At 39.4% G+C, this 18,145-nt stretch overlaps 1 protein-coding gene across 1 annotated transcript; it reads left to right on the top strand.

Moving 5' to 3' along the window:
• The first annotated feature begins 168 nt into the window (after positions 1-168).
• GTF2A1L (general transcription factor IIA, 1-like) lies at positions 169-11,459 on the top strand. Its single transcript, XM_010004998.1, has 9 exons — positions 169-180; positions 1,458-1,559; positions 1,857-1,980; positions 3,733-3,788; positions 5,011-5,104; positions 6,170-6,762; positions 8,250-8,537; positions 9,264-9,353; positions 11,352-11,459. Exons 1-9 carry the CDS (start codon positions 169-171, stop codon positions 11,457-11,459), a joined length of 1,467 nt encoding a protein of 488 aa, XP_010003300.1.
• The last annotated feature ends 6,686 nt before the right edge of the window (positions 11,460-18,145 follow it).

Here is an 18,145-nt window from a genome sequence, read left to right as displayed (position 1 = left end):
GGCGGGTCTGCCTTCCTCTGCGGGGGAAGGGATGGGGCCGGGGCCAGGGGGAGGTGCCGTCCTGGGGAGGCCCCAGGGAGGATCCCTGGGCGAGAAGCTCGGGGCTGCCTTGGAAAGCCGCTGTTTTGAGGGAAGGGTCGTTTAAAAAGCGTTTTTGTGAGCGAAAGGATGGAGGCAGGGGTTGGTAGGAGGCAGGGAAGGGAGGGACGCGCTGAGGAGCTGGTGGTGGCAGGGAGAGAGGGGCGGCCTTCGCTCCCCTCCTGGCTCTCCCTGCCCGGGCCCCGCGATCCCGGGGGAGCCTCCCGGGAAGGCTTCCCTTTGGCTCTGCTGGCATGGAGTGCTGGCCCTTCTCTCCCTGCTGCCCCGCGGTCTGCAAGGAGAACTGGCGTTCGTGCTGGTTCTCCACGTGGATGGCCTGGTTCTGGCCCTGCAGTGCCTGGGTGTGAGGGAACACAGCAGGGCCCAGCAGTGCCTGCTGCGCTGTAACCGTGTCCCCGGATTCAGAAGCACGGGGCGTTTTAATTTTGAGGTTGCTAGGTGTAGTTGTGATACAGTATAATAAATATACTTAACTGTAGTTTGGCAGTCTTGGGGGGAGGAATAGGCCTGTTGAAAGATTGACATTCACTTTCTTTTCTGCATTAACAGTGAAGGCAAAGCACTTGACATACAGGCCAGACAACATCTTTTAGTGTAGTTGCACAAGAGGTTTGTTTTGGGGTTTTTTCCTTCCCCCTGCTTGTCTTCATACTATCCTGAAATGTGCTGGGAGAATTCTTGGGAGATACGTAATCTCCCATAATAAGTCACATAAATCATACACGAGTATGGTTATTATTGTAAAATAGTGTATAACAGGTTTACAGCAGTAGAATATTAATTTGGTGTTAAGTTAGCAAATGTAAATTAATATCCCAGAATCTTCTGAGTTTTTTTAACAACCTCAGCATCATCTCTCATTTTGTGGAGGCTGTTCTGGTGGTTGTGATAATAATGATTTGTATCTGAATGGATGAATCTTGAAGCTCATGTATGTCTTCTGTCCAGGTCTGACTGAAGGTTAGGATTTAATCACTGCCAGGGGCAAAAGAAAGAATAAAGTGTTGGAGCATTACTGTGTGAAGAATGAAAATGCAGCACAGCCATTGTTTTTGTAATGTTTCTAGGATTGTCTTAAGCATTTCTGTAGTCCACAGAAACCAGTAATTTGAGGCTCGAATCCATTTTTTTTCTAGGGATATGTGTTCCCAGGGATGTCAGATTTAGAAGAGTGGACTTGCAGATCTGGTGGACTTGCAGACCTCTGCACCTGACAGAGCCTTGAGTTTGTTACACTAGTCTCTTCATACTGTTCAGTTTGTAATAGTAGTTTGTGCAGCAAAATCAGACTTTGTGCTGTAATTTCAAATGACTTGATACTCATCTTAACATGAAAATATATATGTTTTTTGATATAGCATAAACTGTACAAGTCCATTATTGAAGATGTGATTGAAAGTCTGTGTGAACTCTTTGCAGAAGAGGGTGTAGAGGAAAAGGTTCTGAAAGACTTGAAACAGGTTTGTTGGGTTCCCCTGCATTAATAAAAGTTGTGGTTTGTTTTGTTTGTTTGTTTTTATGAGATGAGGTACATGTCTGTTTCTTTGCCCTCCAAAACATGTAAACTTTTGCCCAATTGAGAGTTACAAATATCCTGCAAATATTGGCTGCTGGAAATCAAAATTCAGTAGTGGTTGTTATTGACTGGAATCAGTTGAGTTTAATCTCGGAAAAACTAGGAATACCTGATTATCATTTGAGATGTGATTTGGTTTTAAATCTGGTATCTGCTGACCTTAATAATAATCTTCCTGCAGCTTTGGGAAACCAAGGTGATGCAGTCTAAAGCAACGGAAGGCTTCTTCAGACATAGCCACCATGGTACACAGTTTACCTTGCAGTTGCCACCCAATTTTCACCGCATTCTACAGGATTCATCAGGTCAGATGTTGAACACAACAGATGCAATTTAATGATAGCTCAGTGATTCAAGAATCTTTTTTGAAGACTTGAAGGTGCTGTAGTAATCTTGCTTTGGTGATACTTAAGCATATACCTAACATGATGGGGAACAGTAATTATTTGAAAGCAGAATTTGACCAATAAAGGACAAATTAAACTTTGATAAACAAATTATGTCCACATGCTCTTGATCTGCTGCTTATTTCAGTTAGCAAAATGTGAAGAGAATTTTAGCCTTGTCTGCAGTCCACAAGTGTATGCCTTCAATTGCAAATTTGCCATTAGGGTTAAGCTTTCACTTCCCTTCTTAATGGGTAGTATGCTGTGCACTGAGGATATATGACATGTTTTTGCCATGCAGCTCTGCTGTCATGCTAGGGTTTGATCCAGAGTTCTGCACTTGTTGAAATGTAATGCCATGCTCAAACAGAAGAGTGGGAGTTTTGGGGGAGGTTTTTTCTTAGTCTTTCAGTTTGTTTTATTAAAAGCAGTATTTCCATTGCGGAGAAGTACTTGACTTTCACACAGTCTCTGACATCAGGACCTATTCCTCTCAATTATGTCCAGCTGACCACTTGTGGTAGTGTTATGGTAGAGCGTAATGCTCAGCTGAAGCTCCTGCCAATGTGAGAGGCCATTAGGGCCTTTCCTCAGAATGGGCGGAAAACATACAAGATGATTTAATGATAAATCTATGTTGTAGTGCTCTTAAAGGTTGGGCAGGCAATCTTCATCTGGTTTTTTTGGGTGTGGGTTTGTTGCTTGTTTGTGTGGGCTTTTTTTTCCTTTTTTCTTTTTTTTTTTTTTTTCCTTTGTGGGTTTTCTTGTGTTTTGTGTTTTGGTTGTGGTTTTTTTTTTTTTTTTTTTAGTTGAATGGACTGGTTTTGGAAACAAATCTTTTATTTATTCCAGGTGTTTAAAGGGAATATTCTTTTGTGTTTGTTTGTTATTGAAGGCTTTATATTTAATGAGCTGTACCTTGTTACTCCTATTTCTTGGTAGGGCAGTAATAAGGCAAAAATCTGTTGAAGCCAGTATTTTTATTTTTTTTTTTTAATGGAATTTAAATTGTCCTATGACTAGAGATTTTCATAGTAGTTGGGGCTACCTAAGCTGTTTGCTTCTTGAAGCCTGGGAAGGTTTTCCCTTTGGCTTACATTCTCCAACTGAAGTCAGTATTGAGAGCTTTTTAATATCTTGTTCTCCTGTTCTTACTGCTAGGACCATTGGATTTGTGCTGCAGAAAAAGACTTCCACATTTTCTTCAAGTTTGCAAGCCAGTACATTTTACATATATGCCTTTATTCATGTTAAAGTGGTAGCATTGCATGTTTGGCCTTTATTACACCCTGTTTGATGTAATAAATATAAATGCTATGCTTAATTTTTACAGTGCAACTTAAAGAGATCAAGTAGTTAAACAGAAATATTTTTAAAACAAACAAAAAAATAAATCTCCAAGACCAGCTTTTAGCAAAGTATAAGCTTTATAAATTCAGGGCATTACCTTTCCCCTGAGTACAGCATATGCTTGAAGTAACTTAAAGGGGAATAAATATATTCAAGAGCCTTACCTAGATGTACTCACTTGTTCGTTGATCTAATGAGTATGAAATGAAGTTAGATTGGTTTAGTTTCAGCAGTGCTTGTTGTAAATTACTGAAGGATCAACTATGTCTTAGATACTGTTTGTAAAGTGGCTTTTTTTTTTTTTTTTTTTTTTTTTTATAGCTTCTTTAGTCATCCCAGCTGGCAGAGGTTTTCAGCATTTCATGACAGCAGACCTGGTATGTAGGTGTACTGACATTTTAATTTTGATTGTTCTAAATAATAAACCTTGTCAGTTTTTAATACTCTTAATGGGAAGCAAGTATTACATACTTCCCATGTATAGATGCTTTAGGACAGCATTTAGCATTTCTCATGACAGTTTCATCTGTCCAGTATGGTACAGTAGGCAAGGGAGCAGGAGTTCTGCTGAGAGGGAATAAACAGGTGAAGAAACTGTAGTTACTTTTTCTTGACCCTTCTTTTTATTATATATATATTTTATTCTATTTTATTTTAATTTGGTGAAAACCACACAAGAGAGTCTGCAGAAGGAGCTGTAGCTCTGCCGCTTCTGTTTGAGCAGTGAAGAATTTTGTAAGCAGTGCACCCAGAAGCATGTTGGAAGATACAGCTGCACATTATTTAGCCCACAGGATGGAAGTGCAGTGGAAATGCACCTCTACGGATCCTTCTATTTTTTTTTTTTTCCCCTTTTTTTTTTTTTTTCTTAATTATTACTGGATGTTAAAATAATGCATGGTTGGGAAATGCTAGCACTAGTGAAGCTGGGAGCAGCATTCTTTGCATGGCATAGAAATAATCCCCAACAAAGTGTTCTTGGAGTTGACAAGTTTTGAACTCTGGGCATGGCAGAATTTATTTGGCAAGAGGAGGGGGTATGAATTTTCAGGGCTTGATGAACTTACTGAGTGCTTCCTGAGCCCCAAGCTAACTGGTTTACCAAGCTGAAACATTGGGAAGTTGTGTAATGTGTAAGTTTCCTGATATAAAATTTGGGTTTCCTTGGAGCAGCGTGTTCGGAAGGGAGCCTTGTGTCCAACTCTTTGCTTTCCAGGAGAAAAAAGAGAATTTGGAGTGGCTTCATAGGCCTAGGTGTGGGAGTCTGTGTTAGGTCAAGTTACATGTTAACTTAGGTAAATGTAGCTCTGAGTGGAAAAATTCCTTTCTGGATGGTGTGTACATTGACGGGGTAGAGAAAGTGTTCTATTAACAAAAACAGAATGTGATAACTGGAAAACTGGAAACTCTTAGGGCAAGTAATTATTCTCTCAGTACAGAATATTCTTTGTATAAATCTCAAAAGTCTGAAGCAACTCTTCTTCAGTAAAGAGAATCACAAAAAGGCCCTCCTTGTTTCATGTGGATATGTTATGTGTGACACAGAGCCCTAGGAGATAAAGCATGCACTGTTTCTTAATAAAAGTCTTGTGTATCTAGGGTGCTTTGCAAGCGGGTGCAACTCTTGCCCTCCCTTCAAATATCGCTTATCCTGTACATGTGCCAGCTGGAGTGACGCTGCAGACAGCATCTGGTAAGATGTAAAAGGTTACAACACATTGACTGTTTGTCAATATTGAAGGATGGTCCCAAAAAAGTAGATAAATATGAAAGTATAGGTGGGTAGAGCCAGTTAACCTCCTATTCCTTTGTAGTTTGTAATTGCTGCATGGGGGAAGTAATTTTGTTGATTAGTTAGTGTGTCAGTTGCGTCCACTTGCAGTATAAGTTAACATGGGTTGTCAAGTGATGCCATTTCTTTTGTTTTACAACTGCTTATAAATATGTTCCATTGTCAGTCCAGGCATGGGTATCTCCTCCTTTATGAGGAACAATATTCTGTGTTTTAAAAGGTAAAGATGTTCTGGTGCTTCAGAATCAATTTGATTTTTTGTTAAAATAATACCCAACCATCCATTAACCTTGTACTTGCACTCTTTTGCTGATAAAACTGCCTATACTGCTTGTGCAAAATGTTCTTGTACTGCGTAGGGTGTGATGAGTGGAAGGCTTATTTCATAGATATTTTCTTTCCTCAAAACAACTGTCATCTTTGATGGGAACTAATGTTGCTAGGTATCTATTTCAGGTATAGTTCCTAAGGTTTTGAGATGTATGTGTTGGTATTGGTGACTGCGAGTGCATAAGCGTGTGTGTGGAGAAAATAATTACTAAATGAAATCGGGAACTTAGCTCTCATATCTTGATTCCAACAGTCATAATAATAACTGTAAGAATTTAGTATTTGGAGTGGTTTTCATACAGTGAGAAGATGAACTAAGAATAGTTTACTGTTTCATCTTGTCATTCCTTAGTTTTTAAATGAGATGGAAATAAATGTAAAACAGGATTTTCCTTTTTCTAATCCAAACCCAAAACTATGTATTAAACATGATGGTCTGGCTGGAAGCTCTGACTCAAAAAGCTTCTGAACATTTAATTTTCAAAGACTGAAATTGTTCTTGGGGAAAGTACTGCTTTGTAAACATCCTGTTTCTTGTAGTTTGTTTGCTGTTGGTTTTTAGTGGTAACAGGACAGTGGCCTGGAGGAACCTGTAGCTTAACCTGCTGAAGCAGTTTTTAACTCTTCTTATTCTAGGGCACCTTTGTAAGGTAAATGTTCCCGTTGTGGTTACACAGACCTCAGGAGATGCAAGTGTTCTACATCAGCCTGTTCAACAGATATTTCAGTCTGTTAGGCAACCTTCAGTTCTACAAGCCAATGTTGCCAGTGTTGCCCAGGTGAATGCATCTTCTGCCCAGGCAGCTGCTGAAACATGGCAACCCCAGGAGACTGCTCTCCAACAGACTATGGAAAATCAACCAAATGTTATGGAAGAAAGACACCCAGAGAACTCTGCTAATACTGCATTGGTCCACCAGGCTTCTGTGAGTCAGCAGCAACTCGCAGCTAATCAGCATGCAGATTCAACAGAAAAACCTCAGCAGGGCAATCTTCACACAGCTGTGTTTACTCCAGAATCCTCTGAAGGGTTTTCACATTTTGAATCCTTGGCAAACAACTCGAGCAGTGTGCTGCTGGATGTGGAGGGTCAGTTAGACATTGAGACTCTTGAGTCAGTGCAACAGCAGCAGATGTCTGATGATATCATTGACCTGATTATTATGGGCAAAAGTCTGGATGATAACACTGTCCTGAGGAATCAGGACAGTGTTGCCCCCTCTGACAAGGTAAGGCCTTTCATTTCTCAGCTGGCAAAAAAACCTCTGTTGGAGGTGGCTGGTTGAAGTATAAGAGATATGATCAAACACATCTGAAAGTAGCACCTCTAAGTTATAATAATAAAAATTATAACAATTTAAAGTTCATTTTTGAGCTTGTTTTGAATAGCAGTAGTTGGCTGCATATTTTTACATTAAGAATTTTTTACAAATATTGCTGAAATACTGGAAGAGAATGTCAATTGAAAAAATGCTCAAAGTGTAATGGATAGAATGTATTCTTAGACTTATGGACTATTTTGGGGTATAATAGTTTTCTATTTTTGCAACTGAGCAGATGTGGATGACCCTTTGAGAACTTCCACATCACTCTGATGCTGATTCTGCATGTGGGTACTGGCCAGTTGTGAGCAAATGGCTTTTGCAGTGTCTGCTAGGATTAGTTTTAACTTGTAATTTGTGAAGAACATTTAATTTGCATTGAGAATGCATATTGAGTATGAAAAGTCAAACTTGATAAGAGAAAATCTGCTAGAAGAAAATGTATTTTCTTGGGAAAAACTAAAATTCAGAGCTGTGTCGAAAACCTGAATTATTTTAATTAACAAGCCACTTTTCTGACCTCATCTAATTTTTGCTCCAGCAATTATTTGCAGATCTCTTAAGTTCAGGCTGGCTTGCTGACTTTGAGTTGTAGTGCTTATATGTGATTGAGGCAAATCTATTAAATGCAAATTTAATGACAGTAATGACAAATTACTGTAAATAGAAAGCATGGTATATTGCTTATCTGAACTTTGATGGCAGGATGGTGAAGACTGTCTGTTATAAGATTGGAAGGTCAAGATAAAAGTGTTATTTTCTTGAATTAGAAAGTGGATGTGAATTAAATGCTACAATAAAGATTTAATGAGAAACTGAAGGTGACTGAAAGCTTAAAGGTCTTTTATGCTCCTGTGAACTCTCAGTTTAGGAATTCTAGTGCTCTTATGAACAGTAACTGCTGGAATACATACTGTCTCTCTTTTTTGTATCTTATTTAAACAAACTATTTTGATTGTATTGAGGAAGAGGGATGAGTTAATAATAACTTATTTAAAAAATGAAAAATGCTATTTTTGGAGCTGGGGGAGTAGCTTGTTTCCTTTGTATTGTTTTTTATTTTGTTTTTGGAGTTTTCTTTGCAATATAACTTCTAAAGGCCAACTCGATCATCTTTTTATTGAGAAATTATTTGAGTACACTAATGTTTAAAGAAGAGTCTCAGAGAATGTCTTTCTGTACTGCTGAGGAATAGTTGGCATGGATTCCATTTAAGGTTAGGTGTAAGATTTGCAAATGTACTCAGGGTTTATAAGTTGGACAGGACTTGAAACTCATTTTAGTGCCCCAATCTTGTTGTTTTATTAAACAAAAATCTCAGGCATTGTTCTCAACAGTGAAAGTTATATGGCGCTCATTCACAAGCTGTCACTCGTTTCTTTTACTCCTGTCAGATGGAACCTACTGAGCAGATGGAAGCTAATTTACCATCAGAGAAGGATATCTGCAGTCATATTGAAGGCATAATTCAGCTAGATGGAACTGGTGATGTTCCTCCCAAGGAAGAAACACCACATGCAGAAGACAGGGAAGAGAATGAATTTATTGGCATTATTGAATCAGAGGATCTAAAACTTCTGGAGGATGAGGAAGGCGATGAAGAATGTGACAGTATTTCAAACACGGAGTCTAGCAGCAGTGGTGGTGATAATGAAGAGCCCCAAATAGATGTAGTTGAGGAGGTAATTGACTTTTAAGCTTTGTGAAGCATGTTACGGTAGTTATAATCTGTCTTGACTGTTGAATTGTTGGACCCAGAACAATTCCAGGTAAGTTTAATGCAGAGAATACGCAGTTAAGTTACGTATGCCTTGAGATAGGAGATGCTACTGAGAAGTTACTGAAGTGCGCATTATGAGGAGTGTGGACAAATGAAGGATGTTGAGAAGCCACTTCATTATAGAAAACATTTTATTACCAGAATTAAAGTTCTGTAGTAGAACCCTGGCCTCACTGGAGTTCTGCTTTTTATTTAAGTAAGATTGAAATACAACTCTAGATTATTTTCTTCTGAAGGACCACAGAGAAAAGAGTCAGAGAAGAGAACCATGTGATACAAATACTTGCCTTGCCTAGGACAAGGCTTTTCTTAAAGATGTGCAATTTCGTATCTTGGAGATTCAAGACAGAATCAACTTCTAGCACCTGGACTTCAAAAAACCAGCAGTTGATTAGTATTCCAGCTACTGGGGTCAGCTTTGTCAGTTTGCAGTCTTGTGTTTTTGTTAAGGCTGTTTTTGTTTTTCAGAATGTAAACATGTAGGGAAGCTTATAAAAGAGCTTTGTGCAACATGGTCTTCATAACCTCTAGGTCTTGACTTTTGCACTGATAGCGTTTATTCTTCTAGGTGTGTTTAATGTGAAGTATATTCAGTGTGATTCTGAAAAAAGACAATTTTTATCTCTAGGACCCCTTAAATTCTGATGATGATGTCAGTGAACAGGACATTCCAGACTTGTTTGACACCGACAATGTGATAGTTTGTCAGTATGACAAGGTACAGTGTATAGTTTTATCTTTTTTCCTTAATAATTCTAAACAATATCTTCAGCAAATCCATGTCTGGTCTGCTGTCAGGGCCTTTTAAAGAAAATCTAATGCTGTAATAATTGAGTGTTTAAATTACATGTTTAGCTGACAATAGTCTGAAGACGTACCTCCTGTTTTCTGAAATAAGGATAATCAATGGGTTCAGAGTGGCCTATTAAATGAAAAGGAAAGGTGACCAAATCTAAAATGAAGATGTGTAAAACTGCTAAAGCGTATGCATTTCCTTAATTTTTTAGTAACGTCAACAACTCCATGGATGTATGTATGCATTTTCAGCCATGAAATAAGACTTTTGAAATCAATAACAGAGGATTATGTTGTACTTTCTTTTATATTTGTTGTCTTTGAACTACTTCCAGAATTCTGTTGTGCTTTGAAAGGACAACCATTGTTAAGGGCTGTTTTGTCCTCCTTCAATTTAATGTTTAAAAAACAGTCTGATTTTGAACTCTTAAGAGATCAAATTAGGTACTTCTAACTCTGGTAAGGTATTGGAAACTTATATGTGAGTAGTTTAAAAGTTGACAAATCAAAGTGTGCATCTTGGTTTGAAACAAATAGGGACAAATATGTCTGTAGATTGCTTAAGAATGTGCCTTGGCACACCTTCAAAAGGTGTGTGTGGGGGGGCGTGTGCATGTTCAACTGGGCCTGCCTTAATGGTTTCTGTGTTTTAAGAAACAGCTGCTAAGAAAATGGTTTTTAGCAAAGTGTAACAGATTGAGTGTTCCTGAAACTAGTCATTTTTGAAAATGTAGTCACAGGGATGTGCGTAGAAAGGGCATCTGAAGTTGAGCCAGAGTGCCTGTATGTATTGAAAAGTTCTGAAAGCTTCAAAACTCAGCTTAATGTTACAGATGACATAGGTAGCATTGTTATGTAGGGCAACTTTTGTCTGTAATAAGCTGAAAAACTAGTGGAAAAGTTTTTAAAACTGCTGGGAAGTTCAGCATTGGACATGTCTATAGGAAATTTAAGGTCAGATGTTATTAGAAATTACCAGTTACAGAAGTTTGTGGAAGATGTTGGTAACTTCCCTGCTTCCTTTAATAAAACATATATACCTAGTAGAGGGTAGATGGAAACGGTTACCTATGAAATTACCCTGTTACCTATAAAAAATGCAATCTGCAAAAAGCCTGTGCAGTTTCTTTTGATCTCTAGCTCCCCCCCCCCAGTCTTTATTCAAACTAGTAGGCACAAAAGTTGCTATGATAGTTAAAAAGAAATATTGTTTGTTTTCAATGCCTATAGCTGTACTTGTTAACGAAGCTTCACTTGGAACTGAGGAACTAAGCCCTATTCTGCAATTATCCACAGTGTTAATTGAAAGTAGCCTCCATGGCACAGTTTTATATGAAAAGCACATCCCAAAGCACCCCGCCCCCCCCCCCCCCTTTTTTTTTTCTTTTTGGACTTGAAAATAGACTGATGCTTAAAATCCAAGGATTTTTAAAGAAAGGTTTACATTTTTTTCTTCTAGTATTAAAAATACAAATAACTTTCTGCAGTGTAGATTGCTTTGCAGGCCTTTAAAAATAAACAGCATATAAATTCTTATTTTGTATGGCAGTATTTGCTTTGAGCAATGTTTTCTTGCTTTTAGCCCTATTCTGATGTCCTCATGCATGCAATACTGCTTTGCAATGTGTATGAGAGAAGGAAACAGCTGCTTTTCAGTGGTTTGCATACTTGTTTACAAGGTACAGGATATTTTGGTACTGATACACTAATGAAATTGCTCTGTTACTGGCTTGTTTTCCTGCCAGCGTTTTATCTTTCACACAGTTACGTTTGCCTACTGCCTCTATTGATTATTTATGCTTTGTTCATGGAAGTGTTTCACATGTTTCGGGCTATCAGGATTTTAAAAGAAAAGTTTTATAAACAAAGTATTTGCTGGTCTAATATGTAGGGGGGGCATTGATTTTTTTTCTTTTATCAGATACATCGAAGTAAGAACAAATGGAAGTTTTACTTAAAAGATGGAGTGATGTCCTTCGAGGGTAAAGACCATGTGTTTGCAAAAGCCTTTGGAGATGCAGAGTGGTGAAACCTCACTAAAGTATGTACTGTAAGACTGTTGCATTATTCCTTTATGAACTTTCTGTGAAATTACTAGACTTCGTTTACCATTACAAAAAAACCCAAACCAAACCCCCAAAACCCAACAACAAAGCTGTGATAAAAATATGCAAAACGTGTCGTTAATAAATGCAAACTAAAATTCTGTATTGTTAGCTTCTTAGCTGTCTTTGCTGTTCTTTGCCGATTATTTCATTACTTTCCTACCCAATAAACACAATTGGGATTAATACCTTTAGAGACTGAAATGTTGAATCTGTTAGTAATTAAGAAAGTCATGGACTACTAAGTGACTATATTGAAGTAAACTTCAGTTCTGTTGGTTTTCTTTCCAGTTTTTTTAAAGAAGTGCTAAAGTGTAACTTGAAATATAAAACTACACGATAATATGTATTTATTTGCAAAGGCTGTTGAGTTTAAAAGAAAAGAGCAACATCTGTGTGGTATGTGCAAGTGTGAAACCTATGGCTGTTTCAGCTGTGTGCATCTTTCTCCCCTTCCTCCCCTGCTTTTTTGTTGTTGTTTTGTGGGTTTTTGACTTGAGCTTAAAGGCAGACACTTCAGATTTAAATCAGAAAATGTGGGTGGAAGACCCTTGAGCTCTAAGTATATAATTATTATTCATTCTATATCCTCTGTGTCTACTGAGATGCAGTGTATAGTGTGATCTAACATTAAAATGTGATTTATTTTCACTGTCAATGCTGAGTCCTTTAACTTTGCTTTTGTACACATCCACTACATTCTAAAACTACAGACCAGTAAGCTGTGAATTACACAAATTATGCATAATAATAAAATGCCATCTCATATACATTTCTAGCAGAGAGTTGTGTTCCCTAAATATAAACTTTGCTTAGAAAAATGTGTACAAGTGATGCGTGTGACAGTAGCTCACCCTGCCATGACAACTGCGTTGCCAGCAATCCTCAACATCAGCTTTTTGTTTGTTCCCCTAGAAATAGGGGTAAAAGTGTTTTGCACCCATAGGTCCGGGCTGTAGTGCTGCAGAGCTGCAGCTTCCCCCTGGTACCTCCTGTTTCTTGTAGTGCAGTATTGGAAACTAAATGGTAAAGCCTCAGTCAGGCTGACTTGGAACAGGATAATCCTGCTAGAAGGGCAGTGCTATGTACAAGAGTATGGCACCCCACCCTCCTGACTGCTCCCCTCTTTCCCTGAAAGAAGACATTGTGAGACATTTTGTCTCCTCCTGGGAGGAAACAGAAGGCTTGAGAAGAGAAGGAAAACAAAGGGCAGAGTTGGAGAGAAGGAATTGTGGCGGATGGCACATGTTAAGCTTTGTCTTGAACAATCTGGGGGACTTGAGAGGAGCCTGCTTGGGAGGGTGTGTATACCATGTCTGTGCAAGTGCTGAAGGGAGAAAGCTTTCCTCTGCTGTGCATATGGGTCAGACTCAAAGAGACTTCTGGGGGATTTACCCCTGGAAATCCCTGTCTGGACAACTAAGCCCACCAAGAAAATGTGGCACTCAACAGAACTTTACAATTGGCCAACCAGTGTGGTGCAAGAAATTCACATTGTAAAATTATGTCCTTTCCTTATTGGACTACCTCCCTTTCAGACTATTGGTCTACCACACTCTGCTCCTGGATGCTCTTCCCTGCCTCCTCCTAGGAATGACCCACCACTCCTCTGATCTTCTCCTAATTGAGGTTTAGGACCCTTCTAAGATTTACCTCATGCTATGCTTTCCTTGCTCACCAAAGTTTAATGCCATGTTTCTTTAATAAAGTTATGTTGTTACACCTGAAGCTTTGTTCTCTGTACTTAGTCCTTTCGGTATCTGTAAAGAACTGTTACGTTTCCAGCCTTCTGGAATGTGACAGGAATATATAGAAGAAATGGGGATTAAAAACCCAGCCTTTGTTCATAATGGTACAAGCCTGTGTACTGATGGCATAAACAACAGAGATGCTTCCCTCCGGAGGTGGGTTTTTATTAACTGTAGTTTCTTGTATGCATTTTTTTGACATACGTGCTGCTGTCCAATACCCTAAGGCAGGTCACTGAACCAGAAGGCCTGACCTGAGTGTGGCATTTTTTCTTTTATAGTGAAGAATTACGTATTTAGAGACAGTTACAATAGTACAGTGTATAATTTCTTTTTCCCCATTCAGCTGACTTGCAGCTGCACTGATGCTACACTTCAGACCCATCTATGCACACACAGGCAATGCAGCTCTTGCCATGTAATGGATGCTTATAGATTTCAGCGCTGTCTTGCAGGCTCTGAAGTGTTCACATTCCATAAATGTGTACTTAGAAGCTGTGAGACCATCTTCAATGTGGGTAGGATAGTATTGCTTCAGAAAAGACTGGAAGCAGTGGTGCGACAGAGGAATCCATGGGATGTGACTGGCTTTGCACCATTCACCAAGCACCACACAGTCCCGGAATGGTGCTTCTGAGAATAGGATCTGTTTTCTCTAGTCACTGTAAAATGAAGTGGCTAAGGAGTACCTGGTTCTTAGCTAGTTTTGAAAATGGGCAGCTTTGTCCTATTTGCTGCGTCTTTCTGCTTGTGGTGTTAAAAGACTCCCTGTATATGAAAGTGAGGAGTCAGAGCTCTGAAGCATCCTTATGACTGTCCATCTGCTGTCTCCCTGTTCCTTTTTAGACCTTATTTCTCTGTGAATGGTGCTGAGATGTGTGGGATCAAAGTACTAGAGTAGGAATTCTGCCCACCTATCTCTTGCAAGCTTTACGAGTTCATACTCGTAAATGCCTTCTGGCTGTTTGCCTTACCTACCAGTTTATTCCATTCTTAAAGCACTTCTAATGATTTGATATATTGCAAGTTAATTTTTATGACTGCTTGCTGTGACCTTGTGCTTGTTTGGTTCTGGCATGGTTTTGGTAGTGGGGAGGGGCCCAAGGGTGGCTCCTGTAAGAAGTTACAAAAAGCTCCCCCACTTTGGGTGGCCAAGGCCGAGAGCCATTAGAAAGATATGCACTTCTGCAATTAACATATGAAAGACCTAATAGAAGACCTGAAAGAAGAGAGAGCAAAGGAAGAGCTGAGCTGGAGAGCAATGCTGGGGTGGAGAATCGAAGACTGGTGAATGTGGACCTGCAACCGTGGACTTGGATCTGCAGCCCTGGAGGACCCCAAGCCAGGGGTCTGTTCTTGAAGCAGCCCGTGACTCTGTGGGAAGCCTGTGCTGGAGCAGCTTGCTCCTGAGGAACTGCACACAGTGGGAAGGACTCATCTCTGAGAGGTTCATGAAGGACTGTCTCCCATAGGATGCCGGGTGGAAGCAGGGGAGGACCGTAAGAAACCCTTCTCCCTGACTGTAATTGGTGAGTGAAACCTACTTGTCCTTTGTCTCGACCCATGAGCTTCTAGTTTGCCTTTGTCCTCCCCATCCCAGTGCATCTGTGAGGGAATGGGGGGCAGTGTGCAGCCATGTGGCTGGTTCTCTGTTGTCAGGTTAGGCCCAGACATGACACACCCCTGTGCAGTCTGAACTGTTTTTTAACACTGGCATCTTACATCTCAAACTTCTTTTAAAGATTTACAGGTTGGGCCTTAGTGACCCTTTTAGTTGTCTTTGGTTTTCAGAAATCACGTGTACTATCAGCAACTAAAATCTCAAAGGACTGTTTGCCATCTTTCCTCCTGAAGCTTGACTGACAGGAGCATGGCTGGCTATTACTCCTGCTCAAAGCTGACCTGATCAAAAGGGATGCTGAAGGTGGCTTACTTACACCATCAAGCATCCCCTGGGTTTTCATTTGGTTGCATTTTCTGACCCAGCACCTTTTGGATATGAAGGAACTGTGATATGGGGTCTTCATCAAACATGGAGGCTTTAGGAATTAGAGTAGTGTTTTGCTCTTGCTGTCTCAGCCCTTCCTATATTTGAGAAAGTGGCTACTAATTTAATAACACTGCAGATCTACTGGCTCCTTCCAGGCTACACTGCAGATATTCCTTGGGAATGTTTGCAGTAGTTCAGAGCAATAGACTGGCTATTTGGACTCCTGCGGTAGGACTGACTTTCATTTTCTTTTATCTAAGCTTATAAGAATTGCCCTACATTTTGTTTCCCGTATTCTTGAGTGAACATTGGCAAAGAACTACAGCTTTGTGTAAGACATTTACAGCTAAAAATATCTGAAGTCAGATATTTTGTACTGGAAAAAGTGTTTCTTATTAAAATGCAAGTTCAGTTAGGTACTTACTGTAGACTGTGACTTGGACAGTAATCAGATAAGCATGTTTATGATCTGAATAGTTTAGCATATCAATGTTTATGATTACCACTACTTGCGTGTTGTTGTAGATGTGATGGGAAGAGGTGTGTAATACCAGTTATGGCCATTGAAGATATTTCAGTAATTGTCTAAAACTTTACACGAGAAAGAAGTTTACCAAAAATAGTGAGATAGAATAAAAAGTTTAACTTGTATGAGAAGCTTTAGCATGAATCTAAATCTTTATTAAAACTGTTGCTTTTACTTATTTGCTCACTTCTATGTGTAGAAAAATTTAAGGTACATAAATTCTGCTGTTTGTCGATTTCCTTTTTGTTTTTTTCTTGGTGTTGTTTGCTTGTTTGTTTGTTTGTTTTTAAACAAGCAATTGTTTTCTAAATGGTAGATTTGCTTAACTTTAAGCTGGTACAAAAAGAAAAATCCCCACAGCTCTTATGATTTGGTCTTACCCAAGCATCACTGTAAGACAGGTACTATCAATTGTCACTATTTCTGACTCATTTCTCTTCCATGTAGTTTCCTGATAATGTTACGGGGTAGACAAACAGGAAGGGAGTGCTTGCAGTCTCTTGTCCTGTTGAAACATCCTGTAAGTAAATCAGTTCTTGCCCACTCAAGACATTGTTTTGCCATGTCTTAAATCATGTGCATGACTCTTCCATGGGCTATCCAAAGAAACTAGTGTTGAGAATCAGTCTTGAGATAGGTGACTTGAGAGAGGCCTTAGGGCAGATAGGTGGGTTTTGTTTTTTTTTCCCAGCAATGTTTTTGTTTCCATTATAGTTAAATATCTTATAGTAGTCCTGTTTGCTTATCTGCTCAGCTCAGGAGCTGGTGTATATAAAAAGGTTACATCGTATGGAATTTTACTGCTTGCTACACTGTGTATTTCTCTGTTCTCAATCCTGCTGAATCCAGCTGTGCTTTTATACTGATTAAAATAATGGTATTAAGCTGAAGGTAAAAGCAGGTCAGCCATGTTATTTCTAGTTAAAACAATGTTAAGGTAATGATAAACCAGTTACTAGTACAAAAAGAATCCCTTTAATTAATGTGAAACAAATGTAATTTGCAGTGCAGTGTTTTGGCAATAAGAGTTGTGCTTTGGAACTCAGACTTTTACTCTTGCTGGCACAGACTTGAAAGCAAAGGACCCAGTTGAGAAGGAAGATGTAAGAGGTTTGAAGTGACAGAAATAATACCATTTTCTTAGGTAACAGAGTCTGTGCTTTAAGTCACCATCAAGAACAGTTAGGCTGTGACTATTTCAGAAAAAGTACAGATTTTGCACATCTGCACTGCTCTACTGGCTGCAGGAGAGGCACTTACTATACCAGCTGGGGATCTGTTTTCAGATACCATATCATCTACAGAATCTTATCTAAGATGCTAAAATTTCAACTAAAGGCCCAAATAAAATGCATTTGCTTTACCTTCTGTGAACCATAAACTGTCATGTGTAGGTCTCACACTACCATATTGCTTACATTAAGTGTAAGCACTCACATGTTCCTCCCATCAGAGGCACTGTAACTAACCTGTCCAGAATAAGTCACCTAGGAGGAGGATCGATCTGCAGTCCACAGCTTTTGCATCTGCTTTTGCCCACAGGACTGAACTTTCTAATAACTAAGCCCCTCATTTTCAGAAAACCAGGCAGTGCAGTTTTCTCCTTAGGATGTGCCTGGGGCAGACTCCTGCAGGGATTCTGCCTGGCATTCGATATAATCACTTATCACTCAATACAGGTCATTTGGCCCATACAATACAGGTAAAAGCTTGCACATATGAATTTCCTACTTCAATAGAGTGTGTTGTTGGCTCATGGTAAGAGAACTGCAGCTAGTTTGGGCAGACAGGGTAAATATGCTGCAAGAACAAAGGAATGCTCAATTGTTACTTAAATTAGGAATGCAGCCACAAATCTGCATTTCCTTAGCATAAAGCAATGTGTGGTGGAAAAAGAGATAGATTTTAATGGGAAAACACAGTCACTAAAATGTAACTACTCTGCTTCATCAGCTGGGAAAGGATTTGCACTGTGTGTGCTGAGGGGTCCCCAGTGTGTCCCAAATGCCTCTGGCACTGCTGATGCTGGAGAGTGCGCAGATGAAAATAACTTGTGAGACTGTCCTTGGGGAGAAAACCAGGCAGCACTTAGTGGCCTATGCAGGCAGCAGCTATTCTGCTGCTGAGAGGGAGTCTTTACAGCTTATGTGGTTTGTGTGCATGCATGTATGATACATGAAATACAGCTCTGTGGGCAGCAGGTGGGGTTTTACAGCTATTGCATTTCTTGCAATTTCCAGATTATACATGGTCGTGTATGGGTTAATTTTTTTAAAGTAAATTACTTACCAGCTCAGACTGAGGTCTAATGTAAATTGGGAAAGTGCTAGTGATAAAGGTTCAGCA

This window comes from Chaetura pelagica, unplaced genomic scaffold (assembly GCF_000747805.2).
Source record: "Chaetura pelagica isolate M959 unplaced genomic scaffold, ChaPel_1.0 scaffold8, whole genome shotgun sequence".
NCBI classification, from domain to species: domain Eukaryota; kingdom Metazoa; phylum Chordata; class Aves; order Apodiformes; family Apodidae; genus Chaetura; species Chaetura pelagica.
The sequence above is the reverse complement of the archived record's forward strand: the minus strand, read 5'-3'. Positions and strand labels throughout refer to the sequence as shown.

What these genes read in the sequence shown, in the direction of transcription:
- GTF2A1L (XM_010004998.1), top strand. An exon ending in GACGCTGCAGACAGCATCTG is followed by an intron (nt 5,105 to 6,169) that starts GTAAGATGTAAA and finishes TTCTTATTCTAG; the next exon opens with GGCACCTTTGTAAGGTAAAT. An exon ending in AAATAGATGTAGTTGAGGAG is followed by an intron (nt 8,538 to 9,263) that starts GTAATTGACTTT and finishes TTTTATCTCTAG; the next exon opens with GACCCCTTAAATTCTGATGA.